The sequence below is a fragment of the Stegodyphus dumicola genome, chromosome 4 (genome assembly GCF_044657685.1).
Source record: "Stegodyphus dumicola isolate Sdum_Otavi_A_Nest chromosome 4, ASM4465768v1".
Lineage (NCBI taxonomy): Eukaryota > Metazoa > Arthropoda > Arachnida > Araneae > Eresidae > Stegodyphus > Stegodyphus dumicola.
This window is the reverse complement of record NC_140771.1, coordinates 155,022,168-155,043,897: the sequence shown is the minus strand read 5'-3', so window position 1 is coordinate 155,043,897 and position 21,730 is coordinate 155,022,168. Positions and strand designations below refer to the sequence as shown.

Below are 21,730 nucleotides of genomic sequence, written 5' to 3'. Positions count from 1 at the left end.
AATCCCATCACATGCATACTTCTAAACGTTAGTTGTGCCTTACTTTGCTGGGATAATTAAATTCTCATGGAACTGGAAGTCCTCCTCCTGCTCTTCCTCAACTTTGCTTCTATTTTAATGTTAAATATTTAGAATTATTTCATCATCCTTGAGTAACTGAAGATCATGCTCCATTTCCATTCACTGCTTATATCTGTAACACATATAATGCTGAGTCTAGTACATGAAACTGACACTTCACTAAGCCTTTGGAGCTATGTCAGTCACGTGTAGCAGATAGTATATCAAGGTTTTAATCTGAAATATATTTATTTTGATGACATTTCTAATGCAGTGTTGTATCAAATGTTATTTACATAAACAACTAATACTATGTCCCAGCCATGTTGGCTACCTGTGACTGATATGTTTTTCACTATTATTTTTATTGTTTTTTTATACACAGGATATTAAAAAACATTACAATAACAATTTAAGTATTAGCTGTGTAATATCAAGGTGCAATTCTTTTTTTCTGTTATTGCCATTTCTTAGTATGGCAGTATACACTGACAAGCTAAAATGTTATAACAATCCCTGTATTTTTCAAAGAACTTGTCTGTATGATGTGGAGGGCATGTGATTAAGTGAGAATGGTATTTAACTGCTGCTGGAGAAGGTAAGGAATCATTCTTGCACTTACTTTTGCGAATGATAGGGAAGGCTGCTGTTCTAAACGAATTTGATAGAGGTTCAGATTGTACTGGCCTAAAAATTCAGAATGAGTATGTACAAAACTGTGCAGCTGGTAGGTTGTTCACAATCTGCCATTGCTAGTTATGCAAAATGGATAAATGATGGCCAAACCAGCAGTAGACAGGTAGATCCACAGGTTATCAAGGAAAAAGGGCTTCGGAGATTGTCTCAGTTAGTAAAGCAAAATCGGTGCCAGACAGTGGCTCAGCTGACAGCCCAATACAATGCAGGTCCAAGCGCAAGTGTTTCAGAACACAGTTCAGTGGCACTGTTAGGTGTGTCACTGCGGAACAGACACCCCACTTGTCTGCTTCTGTTGACTTAGTGTCTTTGTCAGCTATGCCTACAGTGGTTTGAGATTGGAGCATGGTTAAGTGAAAGACAGTTACCTGGTCAGATGAATCACAATTTCTCATTCATCACAGTGATGGTTGTGGCAGGGTAGAGTTTTCCTGATGATCAATTCCCTCCACCGCCCGCCCATACAGCAGGTCTTACACAGGCTGGTGGGGGTGGTATTATGCTTTGGGGATATTCTCATTGTCAGCTGTGGGACCCTAATTTTTGGTGGAACAGACCATGAAAGCTGCAGACTACCTGAACATAACTGAGGATAAGTTGCAGCCTTACATTGCATCTCTCTTCCCAAGAGAAAATGGAATCTTCCAGCAGGACAATGCCCTATGTCACAAGGCTCGAATTGTGTTGGTGTGGTTGATGTTGGAATATCTTGACTTTGTGTGACCGCTGTGTAGAAATTTGGTACAACCTGTCTCCAGTCATCTATCAAGAACTTCTGGCATCCACGCCAAGGCCAGCTGTTTTATTGGCCAAAGGTCATGCAACATGTTATTCAGCAGGTGGTCATAATGTTTTGGCTGTTTAGTGTATGTGTTAATAATTAATAATGCTGTTTTAATCCCAGAATTTCCCAAACACTATTATCTATTTTGTGACCAGTATCATAATCAATTGTATATTCCGTTGCTGGCCATAATTATCATTATGCCCTAAGTAAATACTAATTTTAAAAAAATCATATAATTCTCTTAAAGTATTATTCAGAGAATTTTGTTTATTCTTGATGTATATTATTCCACAGTATCTTTGCCAATCCCACTTCAAAGAAGTGTTGATTTACAGCCATTCATGTAATCAATAATCAGTGTTATATTGCACATCTAAAATAATTGCAAACTCAGAATACATTTGAATAATGTTTGATGTTTTAAAACTGTGAGTTATACTTTTATTCATTAACTTGAAAATATATGAAAATATTCAACATTGCATTTGAATACTGCAGAATCGTCAAAATTTTGTAAGTTTGTATAATTATCTTCTTATTGTTTTCAATTACTATTAAAACCATAAATTTCTTATCTGTCTGTCATGTTTCTTTTTAATAATTTTTAATCATTCATTAAAATTTTAATGTTGTATGTTCCATAGTAATATTTCTGCCACTATACTCAAAGTTTAATAATTATATTTAAGAAATAGATATTAGTCCTATTATAATAGTACTTATCATTCCACAGCTAACTGGTAATTGTTGTCTTCTTTCTATATATGCTAGTCATTAAATAAAGCTGCCTGCTTTTGTTATTTTATCATTAGTATGATGTGTAAAAGTACTTGGTTTATAGCAGTCTTTCTTTTTAATCTTAAAGGGTAATGCTGACTTGTGTGACAAAAGAGCGATTGCACTTAGAAATCATACTCATAATTGCCAAATTTGTATTTAACAATTAACAAAGCTGCTTTAGCTATGCAAAATATATCTTTCTTTTGTTGTAGAAAGCATACAAGTGTAAATGCTGTTGGAATGCTATAAATATTTGTTATGTGTTTTAGGTTCGAAATGCTGAAAAGGCAGGGTATGATGTGGCTGTAATATTTGATCCTTCACCTTTGGCATTTGAATTTTTCCATGTTGGTAATAGCATTTTATTATTCTCATTATTTTGCATTAAAGTGAGCTTATTAGGATTTGACTTTAGAAGAAATCATGTTTCCCTATATAAATAAATTTGCTTGGAAAGAAAACATGTATCACATGTAACATAATTATGAAATTAATTTCAGTATTTAAGTTCTTTGTCTCCCGGATTAAAAAAAAAGGTGGGGGTAGGGATTAAATCAGATGAAATTATTTGAATATGCTATTAAGTGTCTTGTTCTTGATTTTATATTAAAAAAGTCCAAAATATATTTCTACCAAAAAAAAAAAAAAAAAAGGGGAGGGAAAAGGAGCTACTAAAGTTATATATATATGTGGTTGATTGTATTCTAGAGAAATATTATTCTATCTTAAGGGGAAAAAAAAGTGTTGTAGTGTTATTGTTTTTTAATAAAAAATTGCAGGGTTACGTACATAGTTTGTTTGTTTAATGTGTGTGTTAAACCTTGTTATAGCAAAATTTTGCCTTTTGTGATTTGCATTTTTCATATTCATTTTTGAAATGAATTTAATATTTTCAGTGCCATTCCCAACCATGCAAATTGATATACATTTTGTATTTGTGTCATATGAAGATGGTGTACAGATCCGCAGTAATTATTTATATAATAATAGGTAAGATAATTACGCATATTTTATTTTCCTTTAAATGTTAAGAAAGTAAATTGCTATGCATATTCGAAATAGTTTATTTTTGTGAAATTGTAAGTTCAGAATGTTTTTTAAATGTGATTAAGATTACTGTTGTATTAAAAAAAAAGTAAAAGAAAAGGGAGAAAAACTGGTTTGAGCTATTTTTCAGCTCCTCTAAATAAAGCTCCCCCTTTTTTTGTTTTCTGTTTACAGAAGTGCCTCATATCACTCATTGCCATAAAAATTTGAGCACAAGAAATAGTTGTGGGATTGTAACGAAACTTGGCATGAAGGTACATGTTGGGTAGATATGCAAATGATTAGAAATTCAGCGTGATTGCACATTGCATAATGCCACTAGAGGGCATTGTACTTTGTTTTTCTTGGAGTATAAAACAGGTAAGCAGAGCTTGTTTGAGTGTACTTAATCTTTTGCTAAGGAAACACTGAGGTAGACATGCCGTTACGCCAACATCAAAGCCAATATCAGCAGCTGTCAGAGTTTGAGAGGGGAAGAATCATCGGGTTGATGGAAGCTGGGTAGTCAGCTCAGCGAATAGCTCATTAGGTAGGCCGTTCTGATTTTATTGTGAGGAGGTGTTGGAACCAGTGAGCAGAAGAGATGTCATTTACACAGCAACCAGGCTCAGGATGCCCTCGACAGACCATTCATCGAGAAGAACGTCACATCATACGACATGCACACGTAGAGCCAACTGCCACATTGGCTGCTATCCAGACACAGGCAGCAGCTTCATTAAGGTCGTAGGTGTCTTCCCGAACCATCACAAGGTGCCTGGTTGAAGGACATCTGTTATCACGGCACCCATTGCATTTGCTGCCAATGACACCCACCCACCAACAGCTCCATTTGGAGTGGTGTCGCACTTGATAGGATTCTACTTTAACGGAATGGAACCAGGTCATCTTCAGTGATGAATCTAGATTCAATTCAACGAATGATGACAATTGTGTTTGTGTGTGGAGGCCCCATGGTGAATGCCTCATTCCTGCCTTCGCTTTACAGCAACACACTGTTCTCACAATTGGCATGATGGTATGGGGTGCCATTGCTCACGATACATGATCACCCCTAATATTGATCCATGGCACAATGATAGGCCAGCGGTACGTCCATGACATTTTTCAGCCACATGTGTTGCCACTCCTGGCAGTACTCTCAGAAGCCTGTTTTGAACAAGACAATACTCGGATACGCGCAGCATGGATCTCACAAGACTGCCTCCACCACATTAACTCCCTTACCTAGCCTACTCAATCCCCAGGTTTGTCACCAGTCGAGCATATCTGGGATCGTTTGGGACGGCAAGTTGGACAGCCTACGAGATTGGCCGAACTAGATGCACGTTTACAGCAACTGTGAAATGAGATGTCTCAGAACACCATACGGAACGTGCATGCCTCAAGGCCCGCTCGTATCGCATCATGCATTTGCACTAGAGGTGACCTAACAGAGTACTAAAATTTCCATTCATGTGTACTTTTTTCTGCAATAAATTATCCCCTTTTCTTTGATTTTCTAATCATTTACTTATATCAAAGTAGTACTTACATATGTAAAATTTTGTTTTATTCTAACAACTCTTTTGTGGTGCGCAAATTTTTATGGGAATGAGTGTATTTCACTGCACTGATGTAATATTATAGATAATGCTGAATGTTCTGATATACATGTAACAGGGTTCGTATGGTCCTGAAAAGTCCTTAATTTTTTCAAAAATGATTTTTGGTTCTTAAAAGTCATTAATTTTGGCCAAAATTAATAAACGGTCCTTAATTTTGCTCATTTGACATTTCTTATCATTTCTAATGATTGCCATTCTAAGTGTGAATTTCAATTTCTCATGAATATGGAATTAAAATTACGCGGCTCTTAGCCAATCTGTTGGCAAATTTGCGTTGCAAATGAAAAAAAAAAAATTAGCTACCCGAACGAAAGTATCGGTGTCTGATTGGCTATTTACCCAATCTTTCGAAACTGGTGTTATCCATAAATTTAGGCAGATTGTGACGAAAGCGTGAAGCCGGAAGTTCATTAAGAGGCAAAAGTGATGATGAAGGTGCTCGAGAAAAAAAAAGGGGGGGATTCTGAAAATATTTGCCAAAATTAGAGCAGTTCCAACCTGGAAGGCCACAACCCTTCCGACGTCAATAGGAACGAGATGCGTGGAAAGTGCATTTTCAATAAACTGTGGCTTCATCAAGCTGACTACAAAGACTGGATATTGATGGATGACAATCCTTATAAAGCTAAATGTGGTCTTTGTCTGAAACAAATTGAAATTTCTAGATTTCAGCACTGAAAATTCACATGAAAATTAAGTTTCATTTTATCATTTCAATTTGTTTTTACACGGTTTTGCTTAGCTTAATTTCTGCGTTTGTTTCAATTAAGCCATAAATTAATTTTTTTATCACCTTCTACGGAGTTTATTCTCTTTTGCACATACTATATGTATGGGATATCGGGATTATGAGTTTATTTCTGCAGAGGGTCTGTTATCGATTTCGCGAGAAATGTGTTGGCTCCATTTCGATTTTAGGTCGCCAAGGGCAAATTCGGTGTACTTTAAAACTTTAGCCGAGAAAAAGTGAAGTTCAGAAATACATTTTGAAGCTTCAGTAGACAATTAAGTATTTGGTTTAATCCTATGCTGTTGATAGTAATGCATTATTTTTGTTAATGGCGATACAATTATTAGTTGAAAACAACTAACTAATTTAAAAAATTTTAATATTTTTAAAGCTGAAAACAACTGATTGAAACTAATTTTCCTGAATAAACTAGACGCAAAATTAACTTTCATGAATTACTAAAGTTATTGGGTAGAAGTTTAACTGAAAGTATACATTCCGTATTATATATAAAATGTTGTATAATGAAGCATTTATGATTTAAAGGGTATCAAAATTTACAAAAGAAAAGAGCTTAATATTTATATGTTTACTTTATTAAACATTTCTTTCAATGTGAGTTGATTGATTTGTTTTCTCTGCTAATACTTTAGACTAATACTATAGACATATAATTTCTTGTTCAGGTATTAAGTTCCATTGTTCAAGTCCTGTAATTGCTGTGTCGAGAATTCCGAATAACTTGTCAATCAAAATTTTTTCTCGTTCAGTAACCTCTCTGTTACTTTCTTCACTATCGGTAGCTGTATTTTCTGGATTTAGAATCATACTACAGATTTCGCCCTCCGTTAATTGATTGATGATTGGGCATTGTCATCGCAATGAAAAACTTCTGTTTCACTTCGCTAAATTCTGCCGCCTGGTGCGGCCATGCGAGATCTGGTGCTGATTCTGGCTTTATGTGAATAACAAATCAGTTATTCTTAATTCAAATAGCACTAAATATAATCGTTTGTCCTATGAGTATCATTAACAAAATCTATTTTTAGCATAAGGAAAGAAATTTCTGCTAAATCTCCCCTTGTCAACATTTTAGCGCATTAAACTTAAATCTGTAATCGGATAATACTCTGTTATTTGGCGTCGCTGCATGATTCATCATGTCATCTGTTGATAAACATGCGGTGATGAAAGCAAAATACAATAAATAATGATTCGCGATTTCGGCATCAAGGATATAAAATATTAGTTGGTGTAAAATTAACAAATGTTTCGTTTTGAGATTATGCCAAGCATATACGCAGCTATGGAGTCAAGTTACTAATCACACAAATTTATGCTAAAATAATTATTTCTTCAATAATGAGATATTTTATTTAGCGTCAAACTGAGATTAAGAATCGGGATTTCCGACATGTTTTTTTATGATGAGGAAAAAATCTAATGCGCGTGCGTAAAGCATACCCCTTCCCTTCAAAAAAGCCCTAAAAAATTGGTTGGTGGTGGCTTTGAGGTCCGGATTTTAGATCATTCCAGATATTGGATGTCTGGATCTCGGACTTTGTACTGTATATACATACATATATATATATACATCTTTCAAAATACAACTTACCAGTATGGATTCTACTTTAATTAAACTTAGGAGATAATATAATCAATTAATCAATATTGTTTAGAAAATAAATTATGTATATATATATATATAGAGAGAGAGAGAGAGAGAGAGAGAGTAAAAAATGTATATTTTCACTATTCAAGTATTCACTGTGACAAGTATTCTTATCTTGTCACATGAACAGACCTCTGTGGAAAGGGGCTTCTCTGTAAATAAAGCAATTGAAATTGAAAATTTAAGTGACTCATCATACATTTTTCAACGTACAGTATTTGATTACATAAAATTTTCTGGAGGTGTTCTTAATATCGAAACTAATAAAGAAATGAGATCAGCAGCAGCTTCTGCAAGAAGTGGAGTTCGTTATTTAGAAGTTCAGTATTTAGAAGAACAAAAATCTTTAACTAAATCTGAAAATTCAAAGAGGAAAAGAAATATTATTGAGGAAGAAATTGATTATATGAAGCAGAAGAAAAAATTTCTTCAAAGGGACATTAAAGATATTAATGAAGAAGTAGATGCTTTAGCAGATGAAGCTGAGACCAGCAGGAACATTGATTTGTTTATCAAAGCAAATGAACTTAGAAGAATAGTTAAAGAAAAGAAAATAGACATAAATAAATTAGATGTTAAAATAGCTTAAAAGATTTCAGATTTAAAAAAAAGCACAAATGCTTTGTATCTTTTATTGTACAGTTTATTATTCTAGTATCTTTCAAAAAACCAAGGAAAATCAGTTATTTTAATCTGCAAAATATTCTTACATTGTGATTATGATACTAGTTGACTGTGTTTCAATAAATATCAAATAAGTTAAATAATAATCATGTAAATCTCTAAAATAGTGACCGTTATTAGTGTAAAATACACTTATACATGTTTTTCAAGAAATTATGTTTCTAATTTAATGTTATCTACTTCATAACTTATAGGGAGTTAGTTTAATTTTCAAAATTGTTTTATGGTAAGTATTAAATTGAATTTAATAATAGTACATAATACACACTTCTGTTAGTTTCTTAAAGTGAAATTACAAGCATGAAGTCAGTTGTATGGATAATTGCTTTATTCTATTCTATTCTTTTTTTTTTTTTTTTTTTTTTTGTTTTTGTTTTTGTTTTGTTTGTTTGTTTGCTGATAGGTCCTTAATTTTTTCTTTGATGGTCCTTAAAAGTCCTTAATTTTCATGTAAGGAAATGTGTACGAACCCTGTGTAACATGCATTAATACCATAAATTTCAATCAGTAAATTATGCACAATAAAACATTGCCAGTATTAAACAAAACTGCACTTAGAAAGTATTGTATGCTGCATTGTACATTTAAAATGTTTTTTTGTATTTATGACATTTTTATTAATTTCAAGAGGTGGTGCAGATATGAAATACATATTGTGTAGTATTGTATACAGTTTTAAGGGTGCTTACGGAAAATCCTGTCGACCACAAGAGACCGCGCCAAACCAAAAAATCCCATTTACTAAGAAGAAACATTCTATTCTTATTTTTCTTTCAAATTTATTATATTATCATTTATTTATATTTAATTTTTCATTAAAAATTTCCTTTATTTTTTATTAAGGAGATATGCTATAAAAGCAATTATTTTAATTTTCACAAGAAAATACAAGTCTCTGAAAATACTTTTTTTTCCCCCCCCACCTCAAATAATAATAAAAAATCAGGAGTTTTTCTCTTACTAAATTTCGTGAAATTTTCAGCTCGTGAAATCACCAATATCTTCATTTTCATAAAAATTATGACCTCAAGGTTACACCAAACCCAGCGTGCAAAAATTTTTGGTGAAAAATTGTGTAGTTTGGCATCTTTTCTTTAATAGGCAAAAATGGTCAACATTATTTTCCATAAGTACTGTTTTAAGAGATGATACATGTCATGTAGTCCAACAAAGCACTACATAAAGAATGAAATGTTTGTTCAAATTGTGAATTTCTATTTGTGTTTATAGTTGGGGTTGCCAGTGGAAGGTAGATGTTTTCGATGCCTTCATTTATTTCAACATGTTGCCACTAGTTCTGGCTGGTGTTTTGTTTTTGGGATGGTGGATTATTAGATAAGATCAATTTGGATGTATATGTATATAATGTAGCTTAGTTATTGAATTTGAGGAATGTGTATGATGATACTCCTAAAAATACAAAAATTTTTGAGAGGGAGTATATTGTACTGTATGCTTTTTCAAAAGTTAAACAAGTCTTTTGTGACAGGCCAGCATATCTTATATTCTGTGTATTGAAACTATTTTTGATGTAAGAAAGATTAGTCTTTGCACCATCAGCAGCTAACTACTATTAAAGAATTCCAGTCAGAGTTACGATGACAGAATTTAACACTTGATGCAGATTTAAAGCTGCTCCCTCTAAATACCTATCGTTTTTATGTTGCTATTTAATTACACTTTGTACCAAATTTATCTTTTACCTGAAGCAAGTACTTCAGGTTTCCTGCAGTCTGCATAACTCTGGATCCTGTTTTACATGTATCTTCTGAATTTGCATATGGAATGGAATTTCAAATCATGTTTTCATCATTTATTTTGGAAGTCATAGCAAATTTAAAGGAAGTATACGATCAGTTTACTTGTTAGCATTTCAGACTTTGATTTGTCAGAGGATTTGCAGTACTCAGTGTATAAGAATCATTTAGTAATTGTACTTTAAAATACAGTACAAAATCCGTAATCTGGACGTCCATTCTCTGAAATGATTTATAATCCGGACCTCAAAGTCACAAACTTTTTTTTTGTATGCTTTGCGCATGCACGTTAATGCATGCACATTGGGAGGTGTGTCTGCAGATACGTTAAAAAATACTTGGCATAATTTATGGCCAGCTACTATATTTCATGGTGAGGACGATGAAGATGATAGCTGCAAATTTGAAGGTTTTCGGACATCGCAAACTAAAGGTGAAATTTTCCAGTTATTGGATTTTGTAAAGAAATGTGGAGAAGCGGTAATAAATGAAGATGATATAACAGAAGTTTTTCATTGCAACGACAATGCCCCCAATCATCAATCAATTAACAGACGGCAAAATCTGTAGTATGGTTCTGGATCTAGAAAATACCGCTTCCTATAGTGAAGAAAGTGAGAGAGAGGTTATTGAAAATGAAAAAATTTCGATTGACAAGTTAGTCGGTATTCTCGACACAGCAATTACAGGACTTGAACAGTGGAACTTTGTAACTGAACAAAAAATTATGTCTGTTTATAGAATTAAAGAAAGTATTAGCACAAAAAACGAAGCAGCTTAAACAACTTGCATTGAAAAACATTTTAATAAAGTAAACAAATAAATATTAAGCTTTTTTTATAAATTTTGATACCCTTTAGATCATAATTGCTCTTTATTTCATAAATTACGGTTTCATATTTTTAATTATAATTTCTGCATACCATCTTACCAGATTTAAATTGATTATCTCTACTCCGGAAAAATCCCTACGGTATCGCCGAAGTCAAAGTCCCAACGAGTCTAGATTACGGACTTTGTACTGTACCAGTAAATAAAACATGCAGGAAAAGAAATTTAAAGGGAACTACCAATCTATCTAGTGGATTTTCCATGCAGCTGTTCAATATCCCTAGCAAAAAAGATACATTGAACATTATTGTAGGTATTAACAAGTTGCTGCTGTCCGTCACAGAGTAAAATGTTTTGATAGCTTCATATTAAATATGCAGTTTGTAGTCCTTTCTAACTGGCATAAAATGCATATTTAAATCCTCGAATTTCATGGCACAATTTAAGGAGCTTATAGGTCTGGGAACACTGCCATAGCTATGCAGATAGAGCCAGATAAAACAGTATAATTTAAGTGTGTTTGATCATTTAGAATACTTAATGCTTTTATACTGCTAAAGATGGAGAATATACTGAGATAATTATATGTTGTGAGTTGTAAATTTGTATAGATAAATAATTTTATTCTTGAATTGTAGACATTGCTTTTTTATGTGGAAAGAATATTTTGAGTACTGGACTTTAGTATATGAAATTCTGAAATTAGATACCTTTAGTAATTTTAAAAGTTGCAAGAATATTTATTTGAATTATTTATTATATTAATTTAGTTGCTTGTTTTTGATTAAGAGGTCCTTGTTTTGGACCAGTAGCCATATGTAATATACATAAGTACACTCTGCAAACAAAAAAAGGGACAGCTCTATGTCTCCCATTCTGCTGGGCCGATTAATGAAATTTAACTTTATGTTTTTAATGTCTTGAAAGTGTAACTTAGGATATGTATTGGATTTATGAACAGTGCAAAAAAAAAAAAAGGATGGGACAGTTCTATATCTCCTGTTCTACTGGGACGATTGACGAAATTCAACTTACGTTTTTCATGTCTCGCAATTGTGTCTTATGATATGTATTAGATTTATATCTAGCATTGTTCTAATATTGGTATTGTGACACAAAATTTGAACTTTTTCTGAAATAACACACCAGTTTTTTTTTTCCCATATTTCAATTCTACGACTCAAATTACGCCAACTACTAAGTTTTGTAAAATTTGCATGTGTAGTTTTTAAAAAAATTAGCTCTCAAAATTTTAGCTCCTCAATGTTAATTGAATTTGGTATATATTTATTAATCTTTTTTTATTAAACTTATATGATTCTTCCTTTCGCATTTCGAAATTCAGTTTCATTCCAAATAAAATTCACCCATTTAAAAAATTTTATTTATTTTTAAAATTTGTATTTTTAAATAAGTTTTATAAATTTTTCAAAAATAATTTTGAATTGTAATCCATAAAAGTTTGCCATCATCTTAAAGTAGATGTATTTCTAAGCATTCCTGGAAAAAATTACAGTATTTTATTCAAAATTTCCAAAGATATACGTGAATTTATATTGACACATTTTGAATTTTGGCATATTTGTTGAAAGCGATAAAACATCAAATGTGATTTAGACACTTTGCTAAAATTATTTGAAAGTAGGAAAGATGTGACTATTTTTACACTGACGCACAATGAAAAAAGGTAGGAATGAAGTGCCTTTTTTCCACTCCGGCATAATAGAAGGGAAAGAAAAATTGGTTGCCATGTATTAAGAAGTTCAGCAAGTGAATAATTCTTGGAGCAAACTGAAAAAAATTGACCCAAGATAAATTTTTGAATTTTTCCATAAATTTCACACAGGCATAATTTGAGTCGTATAATTTGAATATGTAAAACAATTGGTATGTTATTTCAGAAAAAGTCCAATTTTGTGTCAAAATACCTGTGTTAGAACAATGCTATATATAAATCAAATATATATTTTAAGTCACACTTTCGAGACATGAAAAACGTAATTCGAATTTCGTCAATCAGCCCAGTAGAACTTGAGATAAAGAACTGTCTCTCCCCCCTTTTTTTGCGCAGCAGACAACATTGTTCTAATATTTATTTTGACACAAAATCGGACTTTTTCTGAAATGGCAAACCAATTTTTTTTCCATACTTTGATTCTACAACTCAGATTATGCCTAAATGCCAAGTTTTGTAAAAAATCGTGCTGGTAGTTTTTAAAAAATTATCTCCCAAAACTTTAGGTCCTCAATGTTAATTGAATTTGCTATATATTTGTTAAATCTTTTTTTTTTTTTTTTTTAAACTTAGTTGATCCCTTCTTTCTTAGTTCTAAATTTAGGTTCAATCCAAATAAAACTCTCAGATATTTTATGATTTATTTTTAAAGTTTGTATTTTTTTAGTAATCTTTATAAATTTTCCAAAAACATTTTGCATTATAACCTATAAAGTTTTTGCCATTACTTTAAAATAGATGTATTTCTAAGCATACCTGCAAAAAAATAAAAGTTTTTTTTAATCATCCCGGTGCTGTTCTGTTGTCAGGACCAGATTCAGAAATGTATTTATGGATAAACTTATGTGTTCATGTATGCATGTATATATGTAACCACAAATACATATATGCACATACATGCACAGCAAGACTGTTTTAAAATATGCTGTTTTTCAATGTTTTGTGATTTGAATAAGAATGAAGTGCAGCCACCGGACTGAACCACCCAAAATGGAACTTTGCCCCCAGCCCACAAATTTTCAGCAGTTAAGCCTACTTTTACAAAAAAATTCATATAAAATCAGCATTTAAATATAATGACTTTAATTTTTGAAGTTACATACTTAATATACTAATTCTTAATATGTATTAATATATGAATATCACTATATTAGAAATAAATGGAACATGGGAAATACTAAAATTATAACAATACACATGACAACAAATACAGTACACGTAAAAACAAAATTACTAATACAAATAAATGTGTAATACAAAATGTAAAAGGAAATTAAGCAGCAATTATCTGTAGGTAATTAAATTCCAATTTAATAATTGTGCTATATGTGAAATAATTCAAAACATGGATCAACACACAGTACAATGATGGCTTTTTTTCGCCGAGCAAGTAAGATAAATCATGCATTGGGCATTTCTCCTTTTGTAATAAAGTTGTAAAGTTGCTTTTTAATTAGCCGAGAAAGGTCTATGTTAAGTTTTAAAATAAGCATAAAAAAGGGCAACTGGTTTGAGTTTTTCCATCATGGAAGTTTGGCGACATTTCACCCACTGTAGTCAGCTAGATGTGTTTTCTCACATTCTCTTAAAAAAATGAAAATACTGGCCTGAATGTACTTCTGCACATTCTAATAACGAAAAATGCAAAGAATAAAAACAAAGGCGACAAAAAAATGAAATCCCTAACGAAATAAAGAAACACTCCGGTCCCTTAGCCTTAAAAGGGTGATTCCCAGTGTATTTATACCAATAAATCTATCAAAACCAGAAGCACAGAACAGAAACTGATGCTCATACATGCAGGTCAAAAGCCACTTGGCTTAACCGATGTGAAAACCGTTATCATTTAGCACCATCTACTCGCATTTAAAAATTGGCACTGGGCTGGTAAGAGTGGAATCGACATTGGTCCAGAACAGGTTAATAAATAAAGTTAACACACAAAATGTTAATAATAAAAACCACAGAAAAAAGTTTGCAAGCCATCTTACTAAGAAAAGAGAGCACTGATATGATTTGAGAAAAGCGTGAAAAAAAATTATCCCAACACTTAACACTGCGTATTTAATTCTAAATGTATATTGCTTCTAAAATTTTTATGTTGAACTATGTATGGCGTAAGTGCAAAGAAAATCATTCGTTAAGCCAAAAGGAAATGGTGCAGGAGTAAATGCAACAGCAGGCTGGTGGACTGCGAACTCGGCAAGAGCTTAAAAAACCTTAAGAAATCTGTTTGAGCAATTGTTAAAATCTGAATTCTTTAAGATTATTAGCCCAAAGGAGCATTAGACCAGAAGGGCTATTAGTCTCGAAATGGCATTTTGCATTAAATCACTTAAATGTAATGTGTTGCTACAAACTATTATCGTCTTGTGGTGTTATATTTAAGGAAACTGGATAATGAAGAATCTGCATGAATGCATGTATGTTTCTTGCATTGTGAAAAAGCATTGGTACCTAGAGTCATCAAATTTTGAATAACATAGTCCTCCATCCGAACATGGCCACCTTGAAACCCGAATTTAGAATTTCAAATCTGTTTTTATTGACTGTTTCATATTTTGTAAGACTTTAACAAATTTTTGATTAAAAAAACTCAGCAATTTCAAAGCGAGCATTAGCAGCACTGTAGGGAACAAAACATATTTATCTCAAAAATTCTAAAGGTATGCTGTTTTTAAATATTTTTAGCCCAAAGTGTTCTTAGCCTAAATGCTCTAGAAGGGTATACGTGTCTATAAATGAAAAAACACCCATTTGGCCATAATATAAGATTTTATTTCTATTTTTATTTATTTATTTATTTATTTTGTTGTTGTTGTTGATTTTCTTGAAATGCTTTCGAACTGTTTTGGGAGGCTATCTATTGTTTGTCACAGTTTGTTGTGTGTTCATTAAGATTGAATGTGGAACAGATTTTTTAGCTTAGCTTAAGTGAAAATTAAAAGCAATGTTTTAATGAAGATAAAAAGAATTGTACAGGAATATTCCTGGTGGTGGTGTAATTAATTATGACAAAGCACACAATTTCTATCTGCCTAAGGGGAGGAATGCCTTTGTGGAGGACTTTCTAAGGGAAACTGGCTCGTGTACATGTTACACATGGAGAAAACCACGAAAACACCCATGCAGCCAGCCTGTTCACAGATTCGAAACTCAAAATATTCCTGGAGTGCTAGCTTGTTTGTACTAAAATGTAACCTAAAGAATTCCACCTTAAAATCAGGAGATCAAATTTTTTCTGTTAATTATAAACTATAGGTTAAGGAATTTTTCTGAGATAAATGAAAATTCTGCCTTCATTTTGTTTTCTTGATCTTTCCATTGCACAAATATATGTATCTACATATCTCAGTAATCTGTTATCGGAATCAGATTCAGAAGTGTATCTGTGTGTGTATGTATGTATAGATGGATGTGTTCATATATGGATACATTTATGTGCATGTGTGTACATATATACGTGCATACATACATACACACATGCATACGTGCATTTCTGAATTCAGTCCTGATAACAAATCCCATATCTCTTCCAAATTTTTTCTTTTGAAGAGTACCCATATCTCTTCCAAAAAAAAATTTTTTTTTTTTTGAAAAAGTATGCCACTTTGAGGTACATCAAAGAAACAGTCCTGAAGGAAATAATAATAAAGAGAGGGAACTTGATTGCACCATTCATTCTAGTTCTAGCTGACAGTGGAGACAGGTCGTCTGCAAAAACTCCTTCTTTTTTTTTTTTTTTTTTTTTTTTACTAAATCTTAAATGTAGTTTTAGCATGTTAAGGTGGAATATATTTTTCATTTTAATTATGTGTGCTTTTAGATTTTTCAACATGGTTGAGCAATTTTTTTTTAACTGTGGGACAGCTTAAAAATTTATGTATTTTATGTCTTCTGCATATTATTTCAGTTATCTTTTTGTTTATTGTAACACAGGCAGGCAAAATAAAATTAGTCTTGGAATCATATAAGTAATATATGAAAGTAAAATTTAACTTGAACTAACCACTTGTGTGGCTAGCTGCTTAAAGTAGTTTTTATAATATATATATTATAATTGTTTCATAAGAAATTAATAATAAAGTTAAATTAAAATGAAATAATTCTCTTGCGCCATTGCTGCAAGGAATGAAATTTGAATTTAACAAATATTCTCTCATTCATATAAAGCTAATTTAAATTTTAATTATGAAAATTTAATTGTGTACAAATAAAAGATTAGTTATTGCTGTGAACTAATTTTCAATATCATTCAAATTCAGAAAGCATATGTAAATTAAGTGCAAGTACCTAAAAACATGAAAAAATTTTAATAATCGAAATAATTAATCCTAAAAATTTTAAAGAATTTTTTAAGACTAAATTAATTTGCATAAAGTGAACAATTGTTGTTATATATATATATAATGATATTAAGTCCAGTAATGTAATTTCATGAGTCCAGCTAGCAGTTAATAACAATTGAAATAAATATACATTTATTGCTTTTAAGTTGCTTAATTATAACAGAATTAATTACATAAATTAATAACAGAATAAATTTGAAAGAAAAATTAAATATTATCATATGTTTTGCTGAACGACAACACAGTGTTCCATGGAAGTAAAAAATATTTTAATTTGGGCAGTGGCAACACATTTCTTTTAAATTGCTGAGTTTGTTGGCAAATTTATACATTGTGTGTTGCTTTGAGGAGCAATGCACAATATATTATTGGGTCTTTTGATTAAATTTTTGAAACATAAATATCTTATACTTCATGAAGTGGCCACACAAAATTTTTATATTATTGAGTTTTTATCAAAAGTTCCTTCAGTTCACAAAAAATATTAAATGAATTGAAAAAATAATAATTCAACTTTAAAGTGCACTTATTTGTGTGGACGACTGTATGTTTGCAGAATTCGGTGGCTAAGCTGTCATTTTTCCTCAGCATGATTTAATTCAAAAGACCAATAGATATGTTGCATTTTGCTGAATGACAACACACTTCTTTTATATTGCTGAGTTTTTTGATTAAATCTGTAAGAATTATCTTACACTCTGCAGAGTGACAACTCAAAGCTTTCAAATTGTTGAGTTTTCAATCAAAAGTTCAATAAATGCAAAATAAATATTTAAAAAAATCTAAAATTTGAGTTTCGAGGGGCACATGTTCCAGTGGAGGACTACATGTCATCAAAATTTGATGGCTCTAGGGGTTGCAAGAAACATACATATTTAAATACATACATACATATCGATTCTTTATCATTTAATGCTAAAATTATTTTTGATATGTTAGTTTCTGACTGTTCTTATTGATTTGAAGAAAATATGTTTAATCTGAAATTTTTTCTAGCATTCGCTATAACTACAGACTGAGAATAAAGCCTAATACTCCTAATATCACTTATTACATGTACCTGTTTGGTGCTGTCCTAGGCGTGTGTTTCTTTGTAATGCTGCTATTCATGATGTGCTTGGTAATTTATTTTTATTTTTCTTTCTTTATAGATTTAAATTATATATCAAGACTTTTCCTGTAATATGAAAGAAAATTTTATCAAAAAGAGAATAAGAATATTAATATAAACTTTGATATGATACTTTAAATATGAAAATAAAACACAAAATTGATTATGGAAATTGTGTTGGTAATTTAAAATAATACTTCAAAGCTGAAAAAAAGAAATTAGTGCATCAAATAAAAATTTTATTTTAAACATCAAAATTAAAAAAGGAAGAATAATAATTAAGTTAGAGATGGAACAAATTTTATATTTTTTGTGAATATGAATCCTAAAAGGTTTTCATACTCTTCCATATAACAAGAAGGAGGAATTTACTTAAAACAGTACAAAATCTAAGATCTGGATTCATTAGGACTTCTGCGATTCCAGATTTTAGATTGTCCACACAAAGCTACACATCTGGGTACAAAGTCAGAAGCATCTGTACACCTTGTAGAGCATGTTGGCTGATGCGAATAGTGTGTGGGCAGGTGTTATTTTGCTAATAAAGGGCACTTTTTAAATTAGCATCGGCTAATACCTGCAAGACATCATCCACATATCTTTGGGCCGTCATAGTGCCCTGAATAAGAACTAGAGGTGACCTGGGACTGTACACAGTTGTCCCCCAAACCATGGTGCCGCGTTCTGGTGTGTTTCGTAATTTCTGCCAGATGCATTGTACCTTTCTCTACATAGACGCCACACTCGTACGTGGTGACTATCATTGAAAAACAGAAGCTTGATTCATCTGAGAACAAGACACTGTGCCATTGTCCACCGTGGGCGCGTCCAGGTGTGTGTGTCAGCTGAGATTTCCCTTATGGACCAGCCTGCCCTTCTCAGTCCAGTCACCATACTATAGATTTCATCATCCATTAGTTGATGGATTATTGGGGCATTGTCATCGTAATGACAAATTTCTGTGATATCATCTTCATTTATTACCACTTCTCCACATTTCTTCACAAATTTCATTAACTGGAAAATTTCACTTTTGGTTTGTGATATCCAGTAACCTTCAAATTCACGGCTCTTATCATAAAGCTTAGCTAGTATCCGCTATATTCACAATGTTCTGTAAAATTTGCTCATGCTTCTATCGTGTGCTAAAGAAGTTAAGACTGAAATAGTGCAGTTATTTAGTATACTTACATCTATTTCTTATATATGCTTAAGGCTTACCTTAGTCCCAATTAAATTTCCATATATATTTAAAGCTTATTTGAACAACAAATCAATTATTTTTAATTCTAACAATTGTAAATGTAGTCTTTTGGTCTATTAATGTCATTTCCAAAATCTGGTTTTTGCATATGGAAAAAAACTTCTTAAATTTCTCCTTGCCAACATACTCTACCAAGTTGGTGTCAAGGGTTATAAGTTACTTTTAGTGATGAACTTACTAAAATCTACTACTACTACTAAAATGGACTGTTACCACGTATTAAACTCTGATGAACTTTGGTAGAATATTTTGGTTTGAGATGTATACCAAGGAAAAAAGATGGCTACGGAGCGAAATTATTGATCTTACAGATTTATGTTAATGATTGTGTTTCTGCAGTGCAGAGGCGATTAATCTTATAAAATAGAATTAAGAATCAGAACCATGTACATGCTTGTTTATGAAAAAATGTGTGCTGCACATATGTGAGCTAAAGTGCATGTGTATGCTAAAGTGAGATCCTGCATTGCTAATTATTTCTCTCTTTTTTTAGCAAATTAAAAAAAAAAAAAAAAAGTTGCTGTTAGTTGCTGTTTTGGACTTCGATATAAATAATTCTTATTTATAGCAAAATCTCAAATGTGCATTTCATGAGGAGGGGAGAGAAATTAAGAATGCAGTTCTTACACTTTTTATTTATTAAAAAGATGCTAATGAAATGTTGCAAATTAAGTACATAATTGAAACTATTAAAACTTGAGATTAATTTTCTCGATATATTTTTGAAATAAATGTCCAAACATTTTGCATGTTTGTACATATATTTATAGTAGAACAATTGGAGAAGAGACAGTATTATTTTAAGAATTAGTGCAAATAAATATCAAAGACTAATAGTTAAATTCTTTTATAGAAGATTGATTAAGAGTTACTTTCAGGGCCACCACAAAACAAAACTTGTGATCCAGCTGCATCCCCCCCAAAAAAAGTACACCAGTCTTAGTTCTCTCATCATAATAAATGCTTGTAATGAGTGTCAGTAATATTAATATTTTAAAAGTTTGATTTTAATCATTTTTAGGTTAGGATCCAAAAAATTCAAATAAAGAGAAAAGTGCCATGATTCAGATTTTTCAAACCTGATTCCTTCCCCCCAAGATTCTTCAGGTTTGAGGATTTGATTGTCCCATACCTGCTTTAAACTAATGAAAAAAGAGCATAAATCACATCAAAATAAGATTGTACAGTCATTTTGTATATCATGTAATGAATGAGTTTTTAACTTATCATAAGCATGTTTTGGAAATTTTCTTTGCTGTTCAAGTAATGTAATTAGTTATATAAAGAAATTCGAAAATTATTATAGAGAGAATATTAGGGAGTTATTGATGTGCTTGATTTTTAAAATAATTAAAAAATTATATCAAAAGTTAAATATGTATTTTGTATTTTATTATTGTTATTACTTTTATTATAGCTTATAAAATGTATACAAGAAAGGAGAAGAAGTAGACGTAATAGGTTGTCAAGTAGACAAATCAAACAAATACCAACTGCAAAATTTTCTAAAGGTATAATTCTGTATATTTTTATCATTCTTTATTTCATTTTATCTTAGAACACAATCTGCTTAATATTTACTTATGCTGTAGTTAGTTACATAGTTTGCTTAAAAAATATATAACACCACTTCTAAAGGCAAAATCTAAAGGCAAAACATCAAAAGTTCAAATCAAAAAATCAAAAATATATAACACCACTTCTAAAGGCAAAACATCAAAAGTTCTATTGATAAATGCATTATTGCATTTATCAATAGAACTTTTGATGTTTTGATAATTTATAAGTAATAAATATTAACAGTATATCCTCAATTTAAGGAATTAAATTCAGTTAAATTGGGACTACCATTCAGATAGTGTGCATTCCACTTGCATACATTTTATTAATTTGCATCTTTTTCAAACATTAATAAATTATGGCCTTTATTTATTTCTGAATTTGCAGTATCTACTGTTAATTTTGTCCTTTTAAAGGTAAATACAAACTTAAATGAAATTAAGCAATTTGATTGAGAGACTAAAAGTGGTGTATTTGATAATGTATGTGACATTTTTGCATTTAAAGCAAACTATTTTGGGAAATCTGCCAAAGTAATTTCCCCCTGATTAAAATGTGATATTATTGTAATTTCTTTTTTAAATAATAACATTGTCTTTATGTCATATATAATTTTGTACTTTTTCTGAGTTAATTGTATTGATTTTAAGTAAAAGCAGTACTTAGGTAATGTATATTTCCACATATAAGCCAAACATTTTTGGAACTTTTTCTAAAGCTAAGTTATGGGAGTCTGCTTTTATACAGATCCGCTAATCTTGTAAAAAACATTCTTCCATTTTTATTTTTCCATTAGTTATGTACAAGTGATAAATCACTAAGTATAGCACATTTTATTTCTTTAAGCTTATGAAAAAATTAATTTTAAATAAAATGAGTTATTTATTTTAGGAAAATGAATTGTTTTCTTTCCAAATTGTTTACATTGCTTGGTTGTGTTATCACCAAAACAAAATATCTGATGATGGTGAAATTTATGCCCGGCTAACAGAAAAGTACCAAAACATCTACCAGAAATAATAGTAGAAAACCATAAATAATGAACACATACAAGTTGCAG

General features: G+C 31.2%; 1 protein-coding gene across 1 annotated transcript in view; it reads left to right on the top strand.

Annotated features, from left to right (window-relative positions):
• Positions 1 to 21,730, top strand: part of LOC118188523 (E3 ubiquitin-protein ligase RNF167-like) — a 74,961-nt gene that overhangs the window by 35,197 nt on the left and 18,034 nt on the right. Inside the window, exons 5-8 of the mRNA XM_035358966.2 lie at positions 2,593 to 2,674; positions 3,220 to 3,313; positions 17,732 to 17,855; positions 20,528 to 20,621. Of these exons, the coding sequence (XP_035214857.2) occupies positions 2,593 to 2,674; positions 3,220 to 3,313; positions 17,732 to 17,855; positions 20,528 to 20,621 (394 nt within the window). The remainder of the gene's footprint in view (positions 1 to 2,592; positions 2,675 to 3,219; positions 3,314 to 17,731; positions 17,856 to 20,527; positions 20,622 to 21,730) is intronic.